At 43.8% G+C, this 24,062-nt stretch overlaps 1 protein-coding gene across 1 annotated transcript; it reads right to left on the bottom strand.

Annotated features, from left to right (window-relative positions):
- Positions 1 to 6,538: 6,538 nt before the first annotated feature.
- LOC139325335 (parvalbumin beta) lies at positions 6,539 to 13,426 on the bottom strand. The gene is made up of 5 exons (XM_070955156.1): positions 13,321 to 13,426; positions 12,270 to 12,337; positions 8,752 to 8,884; positions 7,935 to 8,044; positions 6,539 to 7,077 (listed from the first exon to the last, which is right to left on the bottom strand). The coding sequence occupies exons 2-5, from the start codon at positions 12,328 to 12,330 to the stop codon at positions 7,049 to 7,051; spliced, it is 333 nt and encodes a 110-aa protein (XP_070811257.1). The 5' UTR covers positions 12,331 to 12,337; positions 13,321 to 13,426; the 3' UTR covers positions 6,539 to 7,048.
- Between the last annotated feature and the right edge of the window lie 10,636 nt (positions 13,427 to 24,062).

Genomic DNA, 24,062 nt, shown 5'->3' on the forward strand with positions numbered 1-24,062 from the left:
TTGGTTCAATGATGTCGGGGGCTCCTCCTGAGCTTGGTGGTTTTCTTGCAGATGTTTCATTAACCCAAACTAGGGAACCTCATGACAAGCACTGATGATGTTAGTTTGGGTAATGAAATGTCTACAAGGAAACCTCCAACCTCAGAGAGCATCAAGGACCACACAGGTCTCCTTCTCCTTCTCCTTCTCCTTCTCCTCTTCTCCGCAAATCCCATTCCCTTCTAGCACTGATAATGTTATCTAGCTGGGTAATGAAATGTCTGCAAGAAAACAACCAAGCTCAGAGAGCATCAAGGACCTCATTGTCTCCTTCTCCTTCTCCTTCTCCTTCTCTTTCTCCTTCTCCTTCTCCTTCTCCTTCTCCTCCTCCTTCTCCTTCTCCTTCTCCTTCCCCTTCTCCTTCTCCTTCTCCTTCTCCTTCTCCTTCTCCTTCTCCTTCCCCTTCCCCTTCCCCTTCCCCATCCCCTTCTGCTTCTCCTTCTCCTTCTCCTTCTCCTTCTCCTTCTCCTTCTCCTTCTCCTTCTCCTTCTCCTTCTCCTTCTCCTTCTCCTTCTCCTTCTCCTTCTCCTTTCCCATCCCCTTCTCCTTCTCCTTCTCCTTCTCCTTCCCCTTCCCCTTCCCCATCCCCTTCTGCTTCTGCTTCTCCTTTTCCTTTTCCTTCTCCTTCTCTATCTCCTCCTCCTCCCCCACTTCCCTCTCCTCCTCCCCTTCTCCACTCCACAAACCCCACTCCATTCTAGCACTGATTATATTACGTAGTTGGGTCAGGAAACGTCTGCAAGAAAACCCCCAAGCTCAGAGAGCACCAAGGACCACTTACTTCACCTCTGAGCTACACGTATTCTCCTTTATCGGTATCAACGACGTTGGCTGGTGAATTGCCCTTTTCTGATTTATCTCTCAACATTTCGACATCTCCGTAGGAATGCTTATCTTATCAATGTTGAGGTAGATTTTTACTCATGAGGGGCCAGAAAACCTTCAAAGCAGAGATGCAGAAATCAGGGACTTCCAACTGTGAAATAACTTTTTGCCCAATCTTGTCCTTCAGCAATGACTTGGAAAGAATGAAATGGTTCAAAAGAACTAACTAGTAAGGAGCCCAGAAAATCAAGTCAAGTAAGTGAAATGAATCTGTTTGGTCTCATGGTTAAGGCTAGAAAACAGGGAGACAATGAGTTCTAGTCCCACCTTAGGCATGACAGCTGGCTGGATGAGTTTGGGCCCATCACCAGGAGAAAGTGAGTTCTAGTCCTTCCTTAATCATGAAAGATGGCTGGCTGACTTTGGACAAATTACTAGGAGACGGTGAGTTCTAGTCCCACCTTAGGCATGAAAGCTAGCTGGATGAGTTTGGGCCAATCGTCAGGAGGCAGTGAGTTCTAGTCCTTCCTTAATCACAAAAGCTGGCTGGTTGTCTTTGGACCAATCACTAGGAGACGGTGAGTTCTAGTCCCACCTTAGGCATGAAAGCCAACTGGGTGACTTTGGGCCAATCACTAGGAGATGGTGAGTTCTAGTCCCACTTTAGGCATGAAAGCTAGCTGGGTGACTTTGGGCCAATCACCAGGAGGCGGTGAGTTCTAGTCCTTCTTTAATCACAAAAGCTGACTGGGTGACTTTGGACCAGCCACTAGGAGATGGTGAGTTCTAGTCCCACCTTATGCATGAAAGCTGGCTGGATGACTTTGGGCCAATCACCAGGAGGCAGTGAGTTCTAGTCCTTCCTTAATCACGAAAGCCAACTGGATGACTTTGGACCAACCACTAGGAGACGGTGAGTTCTAGTCCCACTTTAGGCATGAAAACCAGCTGGGTGGGCCAGTCATCCTCTCTCAGCCCAACTCACCTCACAGGATTTTTGTTGTGGGGAAAATAGGAGGTGTGTTGAATATGTTCGCTGCCTTGAATTGTTTGTAAAAACAATAATGGCAGGATATAAACAAACAAACAAACAAACAAAGAGAAGATTGTATATGATAACAGCAGCAAGATTGTTGATAGGTAAATACTGGAAGAATGAAGTTTTACCCACTATTGAGGAATGGACTTTGAAGATGGCCAGTTTTGCAGAGATGGCGAAGATTTCAGCATATTTAAAAGATTGTTCACAAGAGACTTATGAATGGGAATGGAAAAGGTGGATAGAATATGTTCAGAACAAATATCAAACTAGAAAGTATCAAATAGCTTTTATTTGAAAATAATGTATTAGAAATATTTTAATGTAATGAGGTAAAGAGAAAAATTATACAGGGGAGGGAGGGGTTCAAGTCTACATATAAGTGTTATATTAAGGGTTCTTTATGAGTATGAGTATATTATAGGGAAGTCTGGGGGGAGGGGAGGGTTAGGGAGGGTTAGGGAGGTTGGGAAGCTTGGGGGGGGAGGTGGGGGGGGGAAAAAGGGGTGAAAATGTAATTGTAAAACTTTTGCAATAAAAAAAAAAAAGAGAAGATTGGATGAAATCTCATCCCAGAGTTCCGGATTATGCTAATCCTATCCGAAGGGTTGGTCTCCAAAGTGAAACAGAATTGCATTTCAGACCGAAGGAGATCCTTCCGTGCAGATGACGATCTATAGTTACTGGTGCTTCTTTATTCATTGATGACAGCTTCCATCTCAAGCATTGCTTTCTGCCTCCCTTAATTAGAATAATGACATCATTGGGGGGTCAGCCACACTAATGAGAGGGCAGTTTTATTACCTCCCCCAATTGCTGGCCAAAATGGAGCCTCCGTGGGCCTCCCCCAGCTCGTTGCTGGCCGGCAGACCGACTTCCTACTAAGGCATCTGAATTGGTTTCCTGTTTTGAAATATTAAAAGAAACCAATACTAGCGAATAATACACATTTCCTTGGGACGATTCTCTTCCAAGATGGGGCCGTCAGCATGACGGTATGAGACCTCCTTTGTAGGAAAATGTCCCAAATTAGAGACAATTTTTGGGGGGTAATATTTATCGTTCCGGCTGCTTGGGGGAGATTAAGATTCTGCTCGATCCGCAATTGGAACCCAAATTGCTCTAGCTGCCATTCGATATTCTCCACCTGTGGATTTTCAAAACAGATTATCTAGAACGGTCCCCATGGCGACTCCGTAACCGTATCTCACGGCTGGGGCCGTCGGTGATGTAATCAGGGAGAGCCATCCTTAAATTGTTGAATTATTTAGGTTTTCCTCCTTTCGCTCAACACTAAGATGGCCCTAAAGATTAAGGGAGGATTAACCATCTTAGAAAAACAGCTCTTACGGATGGCCGAAAGAAGACGCAAGTATCCAGTGGTGCACAATTGATTGACCCACTCAACACGCTGTTGGCCACTGGATGAAAATAATCGTCACTGCATGCGGAGAACTGAGGTTCTGGTAGCGTTGAAAGGAAGACTTGCTTAGAACAGCAGGACAGGCAAAAAATAGTCCTCGGTTATGGGATATGTCTTTAACTCTTGGCCCCATTAGAGGCACGGAGGAGAGGACAGTGTTGGGGGAAAAAAGTAGATGCCTTCTTGAAGAACAAAAGTCAACCACAGGCCCAGCCTTGACGATCGAAAGAACTTATTTGCCAAATATGAAAGACAGAGAACTCAAAAGTGTGTTTACGGTCTAACTGTTTTTATCGTTGGGAAAATCTTAGATACCTAATAGTGGAAGTAAATGAAGAGTGCAGGGGTGAAATCCAGCAGGTTCTGCCAGGTTCTGGAGAACTGGCAGTGGAAATTTTGAGTAGTTCGGAGAACCGGCAAATATACCACTTCTGGCTGGCCCCAGAGTGGGGTGGGAATGGAGATTTTGCAATATCCTTCCCCTGGAGTGGGGTGGGAATGGAGATTTTGCAGTATCCTTCTCCTGCCACACCTACCAAGCCACACCACGCCCACCAAGCCACGTTCACAGAATCAGTAGTAAAAAAAAAAATTGGATTTTACCACTGGAAGAGTGTGTATTTTCCATCTAACAGATCATGCAGAATGCAAATGTCCATTGTAATGTTCATCATCTCCCTGTCCCATCTGGATTAGGTTTTTTTATAAAAAAAATATTTTAATAAAGCCGTATGCAATGGGAAGTTGGTGTGTTACAAGGTGAACCTTCAATTTCTAGCATTTCTCACTGTTTCCAAGAATGCTTCATAGACACCACTTAAGTATTACTAGCAACTGAAGCTGCTGGATAGCTACAGGGCAACAGCAATAGCATTTGGACTTATATACCGCTTCACAGTGCTTGACAGACCTCTCTAAGCAGTTTACAGAGTCAGTCTATTTGCCCCCAACAATCTGGGTCCTCATTTTAACAACCTCGGAAGGATGGAAGGCTGAGTCAACGGCAATAGCACTTAGACTTATATATCGCTTCACAGTGCATTTACAGCCCTCTCTAAGAGGTTTACGGAATCAGCATTTTGCCCCTAACAATCTGGGTCCTCATTTTACCAACCTCGGAAGCATGGAAGGCTGAGTCAACCTTGAACTGGTCAGGATCGAACTCATGGCAGTGGGCAGAGTCAGCCTGCAATACTGCATTCTAACCACTGCGCCACCATGGCCCTTCAATGAATTTCATTTGGAGATGACCCACTCAGAAGAGTCTGAGTCTGAGAACTAGAAAGTGATTACCCAACATTGCTAGCTTGTAAGGGCAACTGAGCTGGTGTTTGAACCCAACCATCAAATCCGATGCTTAAAGATCAAATGCCAAAAGCTATGTGCGCCATCAATATCTATTGTTGTATCGATGTTTTCTTGTTTATTCTATTGTTCCACCGCTCGATGTTTACGCTTCTTTTCATTTCTCCGTTTTTATCGCTGTAAGCCGCCTAGAATAGCCAGCAAATAAATTGAACCAATGACAAATAATCATTTTGCTACAGGAGCGGTACCCTAGATTGTGTGGTTTTCCATTTTATAAAAAAAAAAAACGAGAAGAGAACAGAAGCAAAATAGATGTGGGAAGCTCCCACATTTATTTTGCTTTTAAAAAAATAGCATTATGTCATTACCATGCCTATGACTGGGACAATGCACTGTCTTTTGAATTTTTTTTGTTTTTGTCCTATCTGGATTTTGAACGTCATTTTGCACGACCTCCAGAGGATCCAGGGCTTAAAGTGAGACTCTGAATCATGTACACTTTCTTGCGATCAATCAGTCAAGTCAGGCCAGTACATGTTGATATGACCCCTCATTTAGGCCATGCTTTGGATACAGATGTTCTGAGCTTCCGGTTCCTTCCTGATTTACGATGGACCAGAGTTACAGATCTGGCACAGAGCTCCAACCCACCCAGCAATGATACGTTTAAAACTCTGAATGAATTTTGAAGCCAGCCTCTCTCTCTCTCTCTCTCTTTCTCTTGAGTTATGGCATGTTCATTCATCATTTGTACCCTTATTTGTGCTTATTTGTACCCTATGACTGTCATTAAGTGCTGTACCTTATGATTCTTGACGAATGTTATCTATTCTTTTATGTATGTATGGGCTCCCCTTGAAGAGCACCCGGAGGCTCCAACTGGTCCAGAACGCAGCAGCGCAGGTAGTGACGAGAGCAGCATGGCGCTCCCATGTAACACCGCTCCTGCGCGAGCTGCACTGGCTCCCGGTGGTCTTCCGGGTGCGCTTCAAGGTGTGGTTATCACCTTTAAAGCGCTCCATGGCTTAGGGCCTAGCTATCTTCGAGACCGCCTGCTGCTACCGATGACCTCCCATCGACCTGTGCGCTCCCACAGAGAGGGCTTCCTCGGGGTGCCATCAGCCAAACAATGTAGGCTGGTGACCCCCAGGGGGAGGGCCTTCTCTGTGGGGGCACCTACCCTCTGGAATCAGTTGCCCACAGAGATAAGGAGAATCCAAGACCTCAGTGCCTTCCGCCGTGCCCTTAAAACCCACTTTTTCCAGCAAGCCGGGCTGGCTTAAGGAGAAATTTTTAAATGTTTTAATTGGTTTGTGATTTTTAATTTTTGGGCCAAATTTATATATATTTTAACTGTTTTTTAATATTTGTATTTCATGTTCTTAATTCTGGCTGTACACCGCCCTGAGTCCTCAGGGAGAAGGGCGGTATATAAATTGGAAATAAAATAAAAAAAAATTGGAAATAAATGTACACTGAGAGTGTATGCACCAAGAAAAATTCCTTGTGCGTCCAATCACACTTGGCCAATAAAGAATTCTATTCTATTCTATTCTTATTTGTACCCTATGACTATCATTAAGTGTTGTACCTTATGATTCTTGATGAATGCATCTTTTCTTTTATGTACACCGAGAGCGTATGCACCAAAGACAAATTCCTTGTGTGTCCAATCACACTTGGCCAATAAAAAATTCTATTCTATTCTATCATTTGAACCAGCCTTTTTCAATCTCAACAACTTTTGCGTGGACTCCCAATTCCCACGGATTCCCAAGCCGGCATGCTGGCCTGGGAAATTCGAGGAGTTGAAGTCCTCACCATCTTAAAAAGTTGCCGAAGTTGGGAATGATGGATTGAAACCAAGCAATTGCATCCGGCAAAGAAACAGGCTCAAAAAAAAATCTGTGAATGATGAAGTCACTTTATATGGATGAACGGACAATTCCATGGGTATGACTAGTATAAGGGGGTTTGTGAACCTGGTTAGGTAAGGCAAAGACCAGTTTAAACCTTCTCAATTTTAACTGTTTTTCCAAAATCATGTCATATACTTGGATGGGAAGAAAGGTTTGGCTAACTCTTGATGCCATTTCTTAGAAAGCTCACCTCACCGAGTCGTCTTAATAGACCCTACCGACAAAAGGAAATATCCAATTTCTTTTCCTTTGGGCTCCGACTTTGCCCTGCTTTTGATGTAGAGAGCCCTTTTAATTATGAATTTTACAACAATAGACAATAATAAAGGTCGAACAGTGCATTGGGGGAGTTAACATAGATCCCAAATTGTAAGAAACAACTTGCTGGCCACTGTCAATGCTGTTTCGCTGTATAAAATGTATAAATAAATAGTTGACTTGCAATAAGAAAGGATGTTGTACAATACAATTGGCTTGGTCTTCCCTTGAATTGCTTTAACCCTTTGTAACCAGGACTAAAAACTCTGGAAAAGAAAAGAAAAAGGGAAAAGGAAAGGGAAGGCGAACAGGCAGGAAAGGAAAGGAAAGGAAAGGAAAGGAAAGGAAAGGAAAGGAAAGGAAAGGAAAGGAAAGGAAAGGAAAGGAAAGGAAAGGAAAGGAGATATATTATTTTGAATCTTGTTTTCTCAAGTCCATAAATAATGTGTTCTTAGATTAGATTAGTTCCTAGATCGTCTCATTGTTCCTATCATCCATCTCCTCCCACTTATGACTGTATGACTGTAACCTTGTTGCTGGTATCCTTAAGATTTATATTGACTGCTTCCTAATATGATTTGATTGTTTATTTGTTCCCTACGACTACCATTAAGTGTTGTACCTTATGATTCTTAACAAATGTATCTTTTCTTCTATGTACACGGAAAGCGTACGGACCAAAGACAAATTCCTTGTGTGTCCAATCACACTTGGTCAATAAAGAATTCTATTCTATTCTATTCTATTCTATTCTATTCTATTCTATTCTATTCTATTCTATTCTATTCTATTCTATTCTATTATCTTGGATAGCAGATGCTAAAGAAAACAGAGCTTCTATCCATTTCAAGTCACTGACTTGTATTATTTATTTATGTATATTAATTTTTTGTATAGCCTTAGGAATTAATTCCAGGGATTGTCTCCGTATCAAGACGTAACGCTTACCTCCCCATACATCCTTGTGGCAACCCACCCTTTCCCTTCCACCAACTGTCTCTGAGTCCTGTTTCCCCACCCCACTATAATTTATAAATTTTAAATAGCCTAATTTTAATATTTTAATTATTTATGGCCCATCATGCTGGACATCAAAGAGGGAGATCGATGAAGTTTTACTTACCGTCCACACCAATTTTGCCATCTCCATCGGTGTCACCTGCTTTCAGAAACTCTAAAGTCTCCTTATCAGTCAATGCTCTGGCTTTCCCATCAAAATTCTGCAGGAAATTCCTAATGAACAGATAATAGCAATAGCGCTTAGACTTATATACCGCTTCACAGTGTTTTTACAGCCCTCTCTAAGCGTTTTACAGAGTCGGCCTCTTGGCCCCAACAATCTGGGTCCTCATTTTACCGACCTCAGAAGGATGGAAGGCTGAGTCAACCTTGAGCCGGTCAGGATCGAACTCCTGGCAGTGGGCAGTCAGCCTGAAGTTCTGCATTCTAACCACTGCGCCACCACAGCTAATCAGCAGTAGCTCTTAGACTTATATATCGCTTCATAATGCTTTTACAGCCCTCTGTAAGCAGTTTACAGAGTCAGCCTCTTGCCCCCAACAATCTGGGTCCTCATTTTATCGACCTCGGAAGGATGGAAGGCTGAGTCATAATTAGATCTGGGCATTTTTTTTGTTAGAAAAGAGACATAAATGCTGGTGTCCAGTAAAGAAATAATGTAAACCACAATTGTGTGACTGCAGGGTGCTGCAAACAGCTATAAATGTGGGCTAGTTTGTGATCATATGACCACAAAGGGGGATGTCACAACTTCTGGATTGTAAGTCTCTTTTGGGGTGTCCGTCATAATGTCCATCACTCAGCGGCCAGTCGTTAAGAGAGGATGGGCTGTACAAAGGATTGATTATGCGTTTGTATTTGGAAATGGCCGCTTGGGACCTTCATCGGGGATCAAGGGATGTTTCTTCAGTTTGACTCACCTCAGTTCCCCTTCCTCAATGTATCCACTCTTGTCTTGATCAATAACTCCGAATACTTTTGTTAGCTGATCCTTGGATTTGCAGTGCAATCCAGATTTGGCGAAGAATGTCTTGCAGCTGAAGGAATCGGCAGCTGTGGAAAAGGAAACAAAGCGAGGAAGAGACAATATCAGGAGATGAAGAGAGAAGAGAGAATAACGGAGTTGGAAAGGACGGCTTGGAGGTCTTCTACCTAGATCAATCCCCTGCTCGAGCAGGAGATCCTAGACGAGGGTTCTCCAACCTTGGCAACTTTAAGACTTGTGAACTTCAATGCTGGCTGAGGAATTCTGGCAGTTGAAATCCACAAGTCTTAGAAGTTGTCAAGGTTGGAGACCCCTGTCCTAGATCATTCTGGACAAATGGTTGCCCAGCCTCTTTAGGAAAACCTCACAACTTCTGAAGGCAAGTCAGTCCACTGGTTAATTGTCCTCACTCCTAAGTTCTAGGTTGCTTCTCTCCTTGATGAGTTTTCCACCCATTGCTTCTTGTCTTGCCTTCTGGTGGTTTGGGAAATAAGTTGACCCAGAATAATAGAATAACAGAATAATAAACTTGGAAGGGACCTTGATCGTATGAGTTTTCTGCGCTGGTTGTAAGTGTAAAGGCTGATCATAAATCTACTTTTCTTGTAACTCTGAGCAATCGCTAAACGAATAGTTGTACGTTGAGCAAATCCAGCATCACTTTTTGCCCTTCCAATCGTGTCAGTTGGGGTGAAGTAGACATTTGAGGCACTGACCTTAATTGACTTTACTCTTGGAGACCAAAAAAGTTTAGGGACAGATTAAATATCAGCCAACCAAAAAAAGCAGAGTAAATAGGAGCTGACTTTAAATCTAGGTGTGTCATGAACTTCTTGGACGTTGGCTGCTTGGCCAGTTCTGACTCAAATTCTCTCCAGCTATGTTCTGGCATCAATCCCGGGGGTGCAGGTGGGTTTTAAGCAGCTGGAATGTCCTGTTTCAGATCAAACATTCCTTATTTTTCAAAAGTCAGATGGACGAGTTTAATGAATGACGTGAGGCAGACAATATTTCCTGCAGAATTTTGTAGGGTTTAGAATTAGAATTTGTCTTTGTCTGCTCAATCTTTTTCTAATGGGAATTGGGACATAAACATCTTCCGTCGTATTCCCAAATAAGGGTGGCATTGTATTTTCCTTCCTTCCTTCCTTCCTTCCTTCCTTCCTTCCTTCCTTCCTTCCTTCCTTCCTTCCTTCCTTCCCTCCCTCTTCCCTTGCTCCTTCCTCCCTCCCTCCCTTTTTCCTCCCTCCCTCCCTCTTTCCTCCCTCCCTCCCTCCTTCGTCCCTTCTTCCCTCCCTCCCTCTTTCCTCTTTCCTCTTCCTTTCTTCCTTTCTTCCTTCCTTCTTTCCTTCCTTCCCTCTCTCCTTCCCTCCCTCCCTCCTTCCTCCCTTCTTCCCTCCCTCCCTCTTTCCTCTTCCTTTCTTCCTTTCTTCCTTTCTTCCTTTCTTCCTTTCTTCCTTTCTTCCTTTCTTCCTTTCTTCCTTTCTTCCTTTCTTCCTTCCTTCTTTCCTTCCTTCCCTCTCTCCTTCCTTCCCTCCCTCCTTCCTCCCTTCTTCCCTCCCTCCCTCTTTCCTCCCTCTTTCTTCCCTCCCTCCCTCGCTCCTTCCTCCCTCCTTCCCTCTTTCCCCTTCCTTCCTTCCTTCCTTCCTTCCTTCCTTCCTTCCTTCGACTGGAAAGTATGGAAGTTAACAACCACTATATCTGAAAGGCATTAGCTTAGGTCTTAGGAGATGCTTAGAGAGGACCTGTGAATCTTCAGAGACCCGTCTCCGCCCCAGGGATACCTATCACTCATCCCTGGCTGGAGGGCTTCCTTCAGATGCTTTGATCTCCTAAAGCTACTCCAGGAAGCTTAAAGCCTAGAGCAGCCACCCTCTCCAGAAGTGAAAGATGGACAATCCTGCCATCCCCAGGACGGCATCTTTGTACTATCCCTCACTTGGGAGAAGAGAACGTGTCAAACACAAGAGCCTTTGAGCTCTCCAGCTTTAGATGGCATGTAAAGAACACGGTTCCTTAAGAAGCTGTTGAGTTAAATGCGTCAATCAGGCGTCTTACTTTTGCAGTCAACGTGGCGTTCTTACAACATCGACTAACATCATTGCTACAATCTGTTCGAACCGATTCTGCAGAGGTTCCGATTTTTCATGCAGGAAAAACATCATATCTCTTCTTGTCCGGATTGTACATGGGCTTTGCATGGCCATATTTAGAGACGGGAAGGAATGCCAGGGGTCACATTTCAAGACTAGGCAGAGTTCGTAAGTGAGCGGGTGGGTGTCTAAACCCCTAGAAAAGTCCTTCCTCCACTGTGCCAAATCCGAACATCATTTTAGGCGTCCAGGTTCTGGGATTTTTAAAGAGGCTTTGGGAAGCTTTTGGTTGATCCATATTTTTAAAGGAATTTTGTGCGATGGCTACTTCTAGGAGAGCTGAACCTCACGGTTTCTGTATTCTTTGGGTGCTAATTTGTAATTTGGACAACCTAAAAAAGTCACAAGTTTTTTTTCCCCCCCACAACTTCATTATAAGGGGATTTTGGTTATATTTTGCTGATGCAACGGAATTCATCTGAACAGTCCAGCTGCAGCTGATCGCACTCCAAAATCGATGAAATGCTCCAGATGTTTTTGGCTGGCAATTCTCCCTGCCCCATCAGCCCTGCTGGATGGGGATGATGGCCACTGTAATCCAGCAAAGAGCAGACGATGGGGAAATGCTGAAAGGTAACCATTCTAAATATTACAGTCAAGAGATTTAAGGGCAGAAAAACCAGGATCTCTATCCAAGATCAGAAAACAACTCAAAAATGTTTTACAATGACTGTTTTTTAGTGGCGTAATCTGCACTTTCTTTAGCAATTTGTTAACATTATAAAAAGAGGTGTGCCTGGTTTTAATATGTTAAATTTAGGAACAGCTGTTTTCCCTATAAAACATTAACACTAATAAAACATTGAGAATAGGGGTGAAATCCAGCAGGTTCTGGCAGGTTCTGGAGAACCGGTAGTGGAAATTTTGAGTAGTTCAGAGAATCGGCAAATGCCACCTCTGGCTGGCCCCAGAGTGGGAATGGAGATTTTGCAATATCCTTCCCCCAGAAGTGGGGAGGGAATGGGGATTTTGTAGTATCCTTCCGCTGGAGTGGAGTGGAAATGGAGATTTTGCAGTATCCTTCCCCTACGATGCCCACCAAGCCACGCCCACAGAACCGGTAGTAAAAAATAAATAAATTTCACCACTGATTCACAACCTCCAGAAAAAATATTAGATGGCTATTTTTTTAAAACCACCCAAGACATTTGGGAATGTTGGAGTAGTGATGGTGGGGTCAGGACGAAAGTTGGGAAGTTGATGGCCTCTCCTCTTCCATATTTGAATCCACGACTTTTTTCAATACACAAGCTTTTTTTTTTTTTAAATCTGTCTATAGGTATAGGTCTATAGAAATTACCTTGGCAGCTTTGTAAACCAGCTGCAATCTCAGCATCAGTCAGTATTCCAGCGAATGCCATCTCAGAGCTGGGAGGAGGTTAAAAAAAAGAAAGAAAGAAATTAAATGGCACACTAGTAACATTTTCAAGACGAGACCCGCAAGACGTGGAAATCTTCGCAAGGAAGAACACTGGCAGAATCAAGAAAGAGAATTTGTAGCCTCCCAATGCATTTCGAAAAACAGAGTTAAAAGGTAGATTAAGATATTAAAAACAGCCAAAAACTAGCAACGAGAATGTCTTTCGTGAAATCTCTGTCTCTCTATCTCTTCATCTCTATTCCTTTCTCTCTCCTTCTCTCTCTGTTTATCATCTCTCTCTCTCTCTCTTTAATTCTACTTCTCTGTCTTGCTATTTCACTTTAACTCGCTTTCTTATCTTCCTTCCTTCCTTCCTTCCTTCCTTCCTTCCTTCCTTCCTTCCTTCCTTCTCTTTCTCAATCTTTTTCTTTTTTGCTTTCTTTGCTCTTTCTTTCTCTTTCTCTCTTTTCCTTTCTCTTTCTCTCTCATTTTCTCTCTTCCTTTTCATTTCTATTTATCTTTACTTACCTCTATTTCTTTATTTTTCTTGCTCTCTCTTTATTTCTCTTTCTTTCTTTCTCTCTTTCTCTTTCTCTCTTTATTTCTCTTTCTCTCTTTCTCTTTAGTTTTCTTTTTCCCTTTCTCTTACCCTCTCTCTATTTCTCTATTCCTTTCTGTCTCTCTGTCTCTGTCTCTGTCTCTCTCTCTGTCTCTCTCTCTCTCTCTCTCTCTCTCTCTCTCTGTCCCACTGAGATAGTCAAAGGTAGTTTCCACGTCAGATTCCCAATTTGTGCAATTTCAGGATCTTTGGCCTGGCTGAAAAAAACCACAACAAAACAGAACTGTTGGCTTTCTGTCTTTGAGATGCCAAATTCCTTCCTAGGCTGTTGTGCTTCTTAAGATCCTAAGGCTCACTCTGGACTGGAAGAACAACAGCAAAAATCATCATCATCATCATCATAGTACTGGTACTTGGCTATGCTCAACTCACCTTGAGGTTGCTTTCCAAAGCAGGGAGAAGAGGCAAGACAATGATCTAAGGAGATTTCTTCCCTTGCAGTCTTGGCTGGAGCTGAGCCTCCGTCTTATATAGGCTTGAGTTAAGACCCCCACAGCCTTTTACAGAAGCCCTCAGACCACGTCATCGCTCAAATGACTGAGGAGATCAGACACTGTATCTGACAAGACCTGCTAGCTAATCAAATTGATATTTATATCTCACAGGAATGTACATTCGGCCTTAGACAATCTAAGAAGTTTTCAAAGTTGCAGCATTTCCCTCCGAAATGCCGATGCTCAGCAAAATAAATAAATAAATAGAGGTTTTTCAAAGCTCTGGTGAGCTTTTATAAATAAGGCCAGCAAATCAACCCATAAACATTTTCTTTGAGGAAAAAAATATATATATTTTTTTGTCTTGGGTTGGGGCACAATTCAATACTGGTTTGTAGAGGTAGTCCTCGCCTTGCGACACGTCATTGTTCAAAGTTACAACGGCCCTGAAAAAAGTGACCGGCGAATGTTTTTCACACACACAATAACAACAAACGTTGCAGCATGCCCAGAGTTACGTGATCAAATATCAGATGCTTGGCAACTGATTCATATTTATGACGGTTGCACGTGTCCGGTTGGGGTGGGTGGGGTGGGGGTCACGTGATCGCCTTCTGATGAGTAAAGTCAATGGGGAAGGCAGATTCCCTTAACAACGGTGTTGCTAACTTAAACAACTGCACGGATTCACTTAGCAACTGCGACAAGGAAGGTTGTAAAATGGGGCGAAACTCACTTAGCAAATGTTTTGCTTAGCAACAGAAATTTTGCTCAGTTGTGGTCACAAGTTGAGGACTACCTGTATGTGATGTTTTAATTATTTGCATTTGAGTTTTATTTCCTTCTCTGAATGTTTCGCTAGCGTTCCGTGAAATGAGCTGCCGAGTGCATTTTCCAGGGATCGTGGATCACGCTGGGAAGTGTAACTCACTGGAACCAATAATGAAATGAAAAGAAATAATGACGAGTCGGACGAAGAGCCAAAAATTGCAGACTTAATCCGTCTGCTTCGTAAACAATGATTAGCTTCCCATTCTCCAGTTGTTGTGAATGGTGTTTGCTCTTGATGATGAAGAATGCAATCCTTGGTTGTATAAACAGAGGCACAGAATCAAAATCACATGATCAAAATTACTACAGCTTCGTAAAGCCTTAGTAAGGCCACACCTGCAATAATGCATCCAGTTTTGGTCACCACATTACAAAAAAGGTGTTGAGACTTTGAGAAAAGTGCAGAGAAGAGCAACTAAGATGATTAGGGGACTGGAGGCTAAAACATATGAAGAATGGTTGCAGGAACTGGGTATGGCTAGTCTTATGAAAAGAAGGACTAGGGGAGACATGATAGCAGTGTTCCAATATCACAGGGGCTGCCCCAAAGAAGAGGGAGTCAAGCTATTCTCCAAAGCACCTGAGGGCAGGACAAGAAGCAATGGGTGGAAACTCATCAAGGAGAGAAGCAACCCAAAATTAAGGAGAAATTTCCTGAAAGTTAGAACAATTCATCAGTGGAACTACTTGCCTCCAGAAGTTGCGAATGCTCCAACACTGGAAGTTTTTAAGAAGAGGTTGGATAACCATTTGTCTGAAGTGGTGTAGGGTTTCCTGCCTAAGCAGGGGGTTGGACTAGAAGACCTCCAAGGTCCCTTCCAGCTCTAGACAGATCCCGAAAAAGACCACTATGATGACGGTGTTACCTAATTTGCCTCCTGGAAGCCATTTCGGTTAGAATGACCCTGCCCTGCTGACCAAATCTGTTATATACTCTCTGATCTTAAAAGTTGCCTATTGCAGCTTTTCCCTCTGGGTTTCACCGAGGCTTATATCCTACTTCAGAGATGCTAGAGGATCAAATTTCAGTTGCTCCGCCACTCTTCTGCTCCTTCCAAAGATGGCGGCCCTCACACAAATCGGGGAACTCTGCGACGGCTTCCTCTTCTACTGGCTGTTGCGAGCCAGGTTTCCACGGGCAAGCGTAGATCCATAAGCTCAAGAAGAATGCTTGGCACTCGGACAATTTAGACCCCCACGAATGTTATGAATTCGAGTCGGGATACTTTGTCTTCGCTGTCTCGTGGCTGCTTCTCCATCTGCAGCTTCTCCTGGCAGCAAGAGGAAGGGGGCACATGTTGGAGACGCACCAGAAATATGTCACTTATACGATATTGTCCCTGTACGATATTTCACCGGGCTGGAGATCGGCCCATGACCAAGCGATGAGCTCTTTTAAACCCAGCAGCTGAATTTGTTTCTCGGTTCCAGAGAGAAGGAACTGGCCATGGGAGAAGCTTTGCTGTCGCAAGGATTTCTGTTAAGCCAAGAAGCCAAAGGGATAGGGGGAGGAACTGGGGAGTCTTCCATGTTCATGAGGTTGGTATAGCAGTCAGCAACCTGCAGCTCTGGAGCCGCATGTGGCTCTTTCATCCCTCTGCTGCGGCTCCCTGTCGCTGGTCGGCTCCACAATTGATAGGGCTTTCGGTTAGGACAGGTAGAAGAAAAAGGACGCCGCGCTAGGAGGAGACTCTATGGTGGGGGAACCGGACTTCCGGTCAGCTCCAGAATTGAATGGGGGGCTTCCAGTTAGGACTTTTGTGGCTCTTTTGAGTATTTAAGATTGCCGACTCCTGAGCTAGGAACAAAATCAAGGCCATGACAGATCTGAATGTCTATGGAGATTTCTCAATCATCCAGCTCCTGGTTGTCTCCAAAAGGCAGCTGAACTTTCTTGAATTTTTTCCCCTCCCCCTTTGAAAACCTTTTGTTTCTCATCCAAGAAGTTTCTTCAGTTCTGAAGAACTTGTCCTGGCCTTACTTTCATAAGACGTTAAAAAGTTTGGCTTCGCCGTCGAGCCTGAGGCCCTGATAATGCAGAGGAGCCCATTTCTTAGCGACCTTGATTGTGGAAACACTTGAGTTCCTCCACTGCTGTGTTGTTGTTGTTGTTTTAATGGGAAGTATGTTTATCAATGTTGGTTTTGTTTTTAGGACGGTTCTCTCCCCTCTTTAACTGCCAGTCGCCCATAATCCTGTAAATGAAATGGATGGCTGAATAAATCTAATAAACAAACAAACAATCATCTCAGGGAAGCTTCTTGGAGAACCTTGATGGACTCGTGTGTAGCTGAGCTATTTGTTTGTCCTCAAAAGAAAGTGTAGATGATTGAATGGCATGATGACGGGTGCCGGCGTGCCAACAGGTGGCACCAAAGGAAGTAACTTCCACGGAAAATGCATTCTACAGAAGAATGCCAGTCTCTTCTCACCACCTCACCCTCTGGCACAATAAGTATGGCCTGGCTCCATGTTCCTACAGAGATGTGGTCTCCTCTTGAATGGACCTGTTCAAAGGTCACCATGTTTTAATTTGGATTCTTCCACTGAGCAAACAGTCTAGAACCACGGTGGCCTCTTCCAACTTTGATTCTATTATTTGTACGTCTAGTTTAATGAAAAGAAGGACTAGGGGAGACATGATAACAGTGTTGAGGGGCTGCCCCAAAGAAGAGGGAGTCAAGCTATTCTCCAAAGCACGTGAGGGCAGGACAAGAAGCAACGGGTGGAAACTCATCAAGGAGAGAAGCAACTTAGAACTAAGGAGAAATTTCCTGACAGTGAGAACAATTAATCAGTGGAACAACTTGCCTCCAGAAGTTGTGAATGCTCCAACACTGGAAGTTTTTAAGAAGAGGTTGGATAACCATTTGTCTGAAGTGGTGTAGGGTTTCCTGCCTGAGCAGGGGATTGGATCCCAGATCAACTGACGATGTAGAAGAACAAACAATAACAGATCTATAGGAGATGCCTGCTATTTGTGTCCATGTAAGTGTCAGCTAGAAAGTGAGCAAGACTTGAGATATACAGGGATTGCTCGACTTATGACCACAATTAAGCCCAAAGTTGCTAAGCAAGACACTTGTTAAGCAGTGGTGGGTTTCAAATTTTTTTTACTACCGGTTCTGTGGGCGTGGCATGGTTTGGTGGGCGTAGTTTGGTGGGCGTGACAGGGGAAGGATACTATAAAATCTCCATTCCCTCCCCACTCCAGGGGAAGGTTACTGCAAAATCCCCATTTCTTCCCGGAACTGAAAGCAGAAGCTGGAACTTAGGAAGCAGAAAATAGACGTGGGCGGGGCCAGTCAGAATTTTTACTACCGGTTCTCCGATCTACTCAAAATTTCTGCTGCCAGTTCTCCAGAACTGGTCAGAACCTGCTGAAACCCACCTCTGTTGTTAAGTGAATTTCCCCCCGTTTCATCACCTTTCTTGCCACAGCTGTTAAATGAATCACTGCACTTGTTAGTAACATGGTTATTAAGTGAATCTGGCTTCCCCACTAGACTTTGCTCATCAGAAGGTCGCAAAAGGAGATCACATGACCCCAGGACACTGCAATTGTCATAAATACGAGTCAGTCGCCAAACGTCTGAATTTTGAGCACGTTGATGCTGCAACAGTCGTGTGAAAAACGGTCATAAGTCCCTCATTTCAGGTCCGTTGTCACTAAATGAACATTTGTAAGTTGTGGACTACCTGTCTATGAGAGCTGTCGGATAATTTACACGAGAGGACCAAGCGCAAACTCAAATATATCTCTGGCAGGGGATCCCCCTCAAATTCTCAAATGACGCATCTGGGCAAGCATTGTGGAAGAGGCATATCTGCCAAATTGGCACTTCTAAAAAGGCCGTGGAGAATTTGTCTGGCGCAATTAGGGCTGTGGATATAATCAAAACCTTCCTAAAATGACATGGGGGAAATTGATGCCGTCCTTATTCCTTGAACCGATACATCGTGGGTACCCGTGTTTCCCCGAAAATAAGACCCTGTCTTATTTATTTTTTTTGAACCCTGAAATAAGCGCTTGGCCTTATTGCCATGCGCTCAAAAGCCCGATTGGGCTTATTATCAGGGGATGTCTTATTTTGGTGGGAAACAGGGTACATGGTGTTTCTCCTGGGGTTAATAATATAACAGAATAACAGAGTTGGAAGGGAGCTTGGAGGTCTTTTAGTCCAATCCTCTGATATGGGTAGGAAACCCCATATCATTTCAGAGAAATAGCTGTCCAGTCTTTTCTTAAAAACCTCCAATGATGGAGAACCCATAACTTCTGGAGAAAAGACTTTTCACTGATACATTGTTCTCACTGTCAGGAAATTTCTCCTCTTCTCCTTCTAGGTTGCTTCTCTCCTTGATTAGTTTCCATCCATTTCTTCTTGTCCTGCCTTCAGGTGCTTTGGAGAATAGCTTGACCCTCTCCTCTTCTTTGTGGCATCCCTGCAAATATTGGAAGATGGTTATCATATCACCCTTAGTCCTTCTTTTCATTAAATTTCATCCAGTCATTCTGACAGAATTCTGCAGGAATCCCAAAGTTTGTTTATCATTGCTGCAGCGAGCAGCCTTCCCGATAAAATGAACCCAATGTACATACCTACTTTTGTAAATAAAGCATAGCCATTGGGATTTACATCCTAGATAAGATTTGGGACTTTTTTTTCCCCCCCAAGGAAACCAAACGATGGCAAATTCCATCTTGGCAGAGGGAGACACAGTGCCCCCCATTTTAACATTGGGGAAACCAAGGCAAGACCGAAAGCTTTGAGGGTCGCAATAATTCGGCAACGAGCCTGTTTGCCGAGGCATTCGGGGAGAAAACTCCGGAGAGTTCCTTCTTCTCTGAGTTCATAGCCTTACATTTGACACGGGGCTCAGCTTCGGTTTTAGCTGTAATCGAGCTGCCCTCCGCATTACGTGATCGGCTTGAAATTCAGGGCTATGCCAGCGATGAAAGTTATATAAATGTCCCAAGATGCTTCGATGGGGCAGTTCTTTTTGGGGGGAAAAAGAGAAAGAAAGAAAGAAAGAAAGAAAGAAAGAAAGAAAGAAAGAAAGAAAGAAAGAAAGAAAGAAAGAAGGAAGGAAGGAAAGAGAGGGAGGGAGGGAGGGAGGGAGGGAGGAAGGAAGGAATCTAGTTATATTCATTAAGAATTTAGGAAGAGAAGGAGGAAGGGAAGACAGAAGGTTGACATCTAGCTTATGAATTGAAAGAACCAAAGAAAGGAGAGTGAGAGAAAGAAGGAAAGAGAAGGAAAGAAGATAAAAAGGAGGGTAGATGGAAGGAAGGGAAAGGAAAGGAAAGGAAAGGAAAGGAAAGGAAAGGAAAGGAAAGGAAAGGAAAGGAAAGGAAAGGAAAGGAAAGGAAAGGAAGGGAAGGAAGGAATCTAGTTATATTCATTAAGAACTTACAAAGAGAAGGAGGAAAGGAAGATAGAAAGTTGACATCTAGCTATATGAATTGAAAGAACCAAAGGAAGGAGAGTGAGAGAAGGAAGGAAAGAGAAGGAAGGAAGATAAAATGGAAGGTAGATGGAAGGAAGGAAGGAGAGAGAAGGAAGGAAGGAAGATAAAAAAGGGAGTGGAAGGAAGCAAGGTGAGAGAGATAAGGAAGGAAGGAAGGAAGGAGGAAGGAGGAGGAAGGAAGGAAGGAAGGAAGGAAGGAAGGAAGGAAGGAAGGAAGGAAGGAAGGAAGGGGCAAGCAAACCAACTCTAACCTCCTACACACCTGCCTCACCTGGTCTCCTGTTCACACAGCTTGTTAAGATGACTGCAAAGGCTGGCAAAAAGGAATATGTTCTCCATGATGTTTCTCTCCACAGGTGGAAAGTTGCGCTGGCTCCTTTTTCCGTGTGTTTTTCTCCATAAGTACGGCAGGCGATTCCCTCCAGCGGGCAGCACCCGGAAAGATCAGCTTTGCATGGAGAAATCAGGGCGGGAGGGTCCCTCTTAAATCAGCATTTATGCCCGCAGCCAGTTCTCTGCCAAAGTCAACTTGGGTGGTTTAGGAAAGTATGCTAACTTTTGGGGTATAAATTGAAAGGCCAGTCATCGTAAGGGGGGGGGGGGCAAGTCATATGCGGGGAGGGGGGGGGGCAAGATAGCTGTCACCCTTGTGTTGTGCCAAGGGACCATGAGAAAGTACGTTTCCTGATTGTACTACTCGGAGCAGGAGGCTTAATAGACCAAAGCAATGTTTTACATTCATTTATTATAGTCATAGTTTGGCTAAAATCCTTTCTACCTTTGTAATAAGTAACCCTCTGGCATTTTATTTTATTTATTTTTTAAATAATTTTTATTAATATGTTCTATACACCAATACACAAATAAAATATACAATCCTGCCACCATGGTATAATGTGATTACATTGTCCATAAATATAAAGTCATTCCTTTATACATACATATTTGCCATCATATATATATATACATCATCATATATCTATTCTATCCCACCTTTTCTGGATCCAATCGTACCATACTTTCCAACTGTTATAAAATTCTGAATCTTTTTCACCATTGATCAATCTAGTTAATCTATCTGATTCCGCACACTCATTAATTTTATATATTATTTTCAAATCTATCGGTAAGTATTGATTTTTCCACTCCTGGTCATACGCTAATCTTGCTGCAGTAATAATGTGAATCAACAAGAACCATATATCTGATTTAACATTCAAAGGTTTTGCCCCCCATAGGAAAATCTCGGGCCTTAATTCCAAATTAATCTGTGTAATTTCCAAAATCCATTGCCATATTTTTTTTCCAATATTTAACCGCCTACGGGCAGGTCCACCATTGGTGAAAATAAGTTCCATTACCCTCTGGTATTTTAAAATGCAGTGCGATTCCGAAAGACTTCCTCGCAATATGTCCTGAGGCGCCTTTTTTCCTTGGATCTAAAATTTAGAAAGCCACCAAGAATTTATTCCCCATCCTCAACTAAGCCAGGATTGAACTTCTGGCATTTCTGAGGACGACTATGGTTCAAACTCTGCCAAGTTTGAAGACCTCTGTACTAGTACCTTCTCCATTCACTTAGTCAACCATCTCATGGACCAAAGGTCAGTGAAGCCCATTCCCTGGGTGTCCCAAAGATGTTCTTTCATCTTCTTCCTTTGGACTTTCTTCTTCCTTTGAAGACACTTCACTTCTCATCCAAGAAGCTGTTCTCAGAACCGAAGAAGCTTCTTGGGCGAGAAGCGAGATATCTTCAAGGAAAGCAAAGGAAGTCCAGTTGCCTCTTTGGGAACAACCATGACCTGGATGACCCTAGAATCTCCATAGACATTCCTGGGGTGGATGGTGTGAATCTCCCAGAGGAGGTCCACAGGCAGAAGATGGAGACCCTACCTCTGGATTTTGTGCATCAACTGGCTGGGGAATTCTGGAAGTTGAAGTCCGCCAGGCTTAAAGTTGCCAATATTGGAGATCCCAGAACTAGAGGACCGAGATGGTAGAGTCCACCCTACTGATGTGACCTCATTCCCACCTCACCCTGCCCAGGAGACCATTCCAGGGGTGGACTGCTGGAGGTTCGCAGGGGTTTGGGAGAACCTCTAGCTAAGATTCTGTGCAGTTTGGAGAACCTCCAAATCCCACTCCTGGCTGCCCCCCCCTCACCCCCTCCCAGGAGTCCCCACACTGCCCATTTTGGATGCAAATAAGTGCAGGATGCGTGCGGAGGCTCGGGGAGAGTGAACAATGGGCCTACTGGAAGAAACGGGCCTGTTTCCAGCCTCCAGAGGGCCTCCGGAGCCTGGGAAGGCTGTTTGTGCCCTCCTGGAGGCTCGAGAAAAGCCTCCGGAGCCCGGGGAGGGCAAAAAAAAAAACACCCCTCCCTGCTGTGGTGCATGAGGCCAACGAGGCCACACCCACCATGGCCACGCCCACCCAGCAACTGGGCAGAGAACCCCTTGCTAAAATTTTTGAAGCCTACTCCTGGGGCATTCCCTTTTGGCTGCGAGAGGCAAATATAAAATAAAAAATTGACAGAAAAGCTACTCCCTCTACTGAAGCATTTTCAAAAGAATGTTATGGCCCGAAGAAGAATTGGCAAGATGGAGCCAGGGCAGCTCCTGCCATGTTTAACTTCCGGCGCTGGAATTTGTGCGTAATTTTGAGAGGCTCTCTCTCTCTCTCTCTCTCTCTCTCTCTCTCTCTCTCTCTCTCTCTCTCTCTCTCTCTCTCTCTTTCTCTCCAACAGACGGATTGCTTTCGGTTTCATGCCTACACGTTCCTTGCCAGGTTGCACATTCTGGAGCCTCCTGGCTCAAACCAGCCACCCAAAATCCTGGAGATGCTCAACAAAAGACCCGTTCTGCAGCACCAGTTTTCGTGGTGGCCACTTTGGCATGTCCTGATTTTCTCCGTACCCCCAACCCCTCTTTTTCCCCCCCCTCAACGAGGTGCAGTAAAATGCAAGCTTTAAGTTTGTCGTGGCGGGTGGGGAGAGGAAAGAAGGAACGGGAAAAGCATCAGACAAACAGAAAGTGCTGGAAGAGATGCCCAATTAGGGCCTTTGGAGGAGAAGACACAGGAGCTGCTGTGGAAGCACATTCCAGCCGGGTGTCTCCCTCCTCTCTCAAGCTCTGGCTAAGATTAGCCTATGCGCCAACAAGAGATGCCACCTGTTCGTCTTGGGCTGAGGCAGCCCAGCGTTTTACAACACCCTCCCCTCCTCCGGCATGGTCGAGCGGAGAGATGCCCTCTTTCTTTCTTTCTTTCTTTCTTTTTTTTTTTTCTTTCTTTCTTTCTTTCTTTCTTTCCTTCCTTCCTTCCTTCCTTCCTTCCTTCCTTCCTTCCTTCTTTATTTTCTTTCTTTCTTTCTTTCTTTCTTTCTTTCTTTCTTTCTTTCTTTCCTTCCTTCCTTCCTTCCTTTATTTTCTTTCTTTCTTTCTTTCTTTCTTTCTTTCCTTCCTTCCTTCCTTCCTTCCTTTATTTTCTTTCTTTCTTTCTTTCTTTCTTCTTTCTTTCTTTCTTTCTTTCTTCTTCTTTCTTTCTTTCTTTCCTTCCTTCCTTCCTTCCTTCCTTCCTTCCTTCCTTCCTTCCTTCCTTCTTTCTTTCTTTCTTTCTTTCTTTCTTTCTTTCTTTCTTTCCTTCCTTCCTTCCTTCTTTATTTTCTTTCTTTCTTTCTTTCTTTCTTTCTTTCTTTCTTTCTTTCTTTCTTTCTTTCTTTCTTCTCCTTCTCCTTCTCTTTTTCTTCTTCTTCTCCTCCTCCTCCTCCTTTCTTCTTCTCCCCTCCTTCTCCCATTCCTCTTATACATCCTCCTCCTCCTTCCTTCTTCTCCCGCTCCCCTCCTCCTCTTCCTCTTCCTCTTCCCCATTTCCTCCCAATCAGCTGGGACTCGGGAGGCAGAGAATAGATGGGGGCGGGGTCAGTCAGAATTTTTACTACCGGTTCTCCGAACTACTCAAAATTTCCGCTACCGGTTCTTCAGAACTGGTCAGAACCTGCTGAAACCCACCTCTGCCCCACACCGTAACAATCCTTCCTAGTGCTAACGATGGTCCATCTTAAAAGAATTCTTCTTCTTTCAAATGATCTATGGACAACTCTATAATCTAAAAACAAGTTTTTTTAATCATCCCATCTTCTAGTTCCCATTTTACAGCTCACAGCTGAGGTTCCCCCTCGGATCATCTAATAAATTCAGAGTCAAAGCGAAATTAGAAAGAAAGGACCATGCCGATTTCTTTCAAAGACCCTGAACAAATTAATTCCATTTACATTTAAATCTAATTAAAAGCGAGGGTAATTTAATATAACAAACACGCATGACACTCTGAACCAGAGGTGAAATCCAGCAGGTTCTGACAGGTTTTGGAGAATTGGTA

This window comes from Pituophis catenifer, unplaced genomic scaffold (assembly GCF_029215685.1).
Source record: "Pituophis catenifer annectens isolate HBS135680 unplaced genomic scaffold, rPitCat1.0.hap2 SCAF_16, whole genome shotgun sequence".
Taxonomy (NCBI): domain Eukaryota; kingdom Metazoa; phylum Chordata; class Lepidosauria; order Squamata; family Colubridae; genus Pituophis; species Pituophis catenifer.

Coding starts and splice junctions, on each gene's coding strand:
- LOC139325335 (XM_070955156.1), bottom strand. CDS start 12,330: ATGGCATTCGCTGGAATACTGACTGATGCTGAGATTGCAGCTGGTTTA. Junction 8,885..12,269: donor TGGTTTACAAAGCTGCCAAG/GTAATTTCTATA, acceptor CCTTTTCCACAG/CTGCCGATTCCTTCAGCTGC. Junction 7,078..7,934: donor TGGCAAAATTGGTGTGGACG/GTAAGTAAAACT, acceptor TTTCTTTTCCAG/AGTTTTTAGTCCTGGTTACA.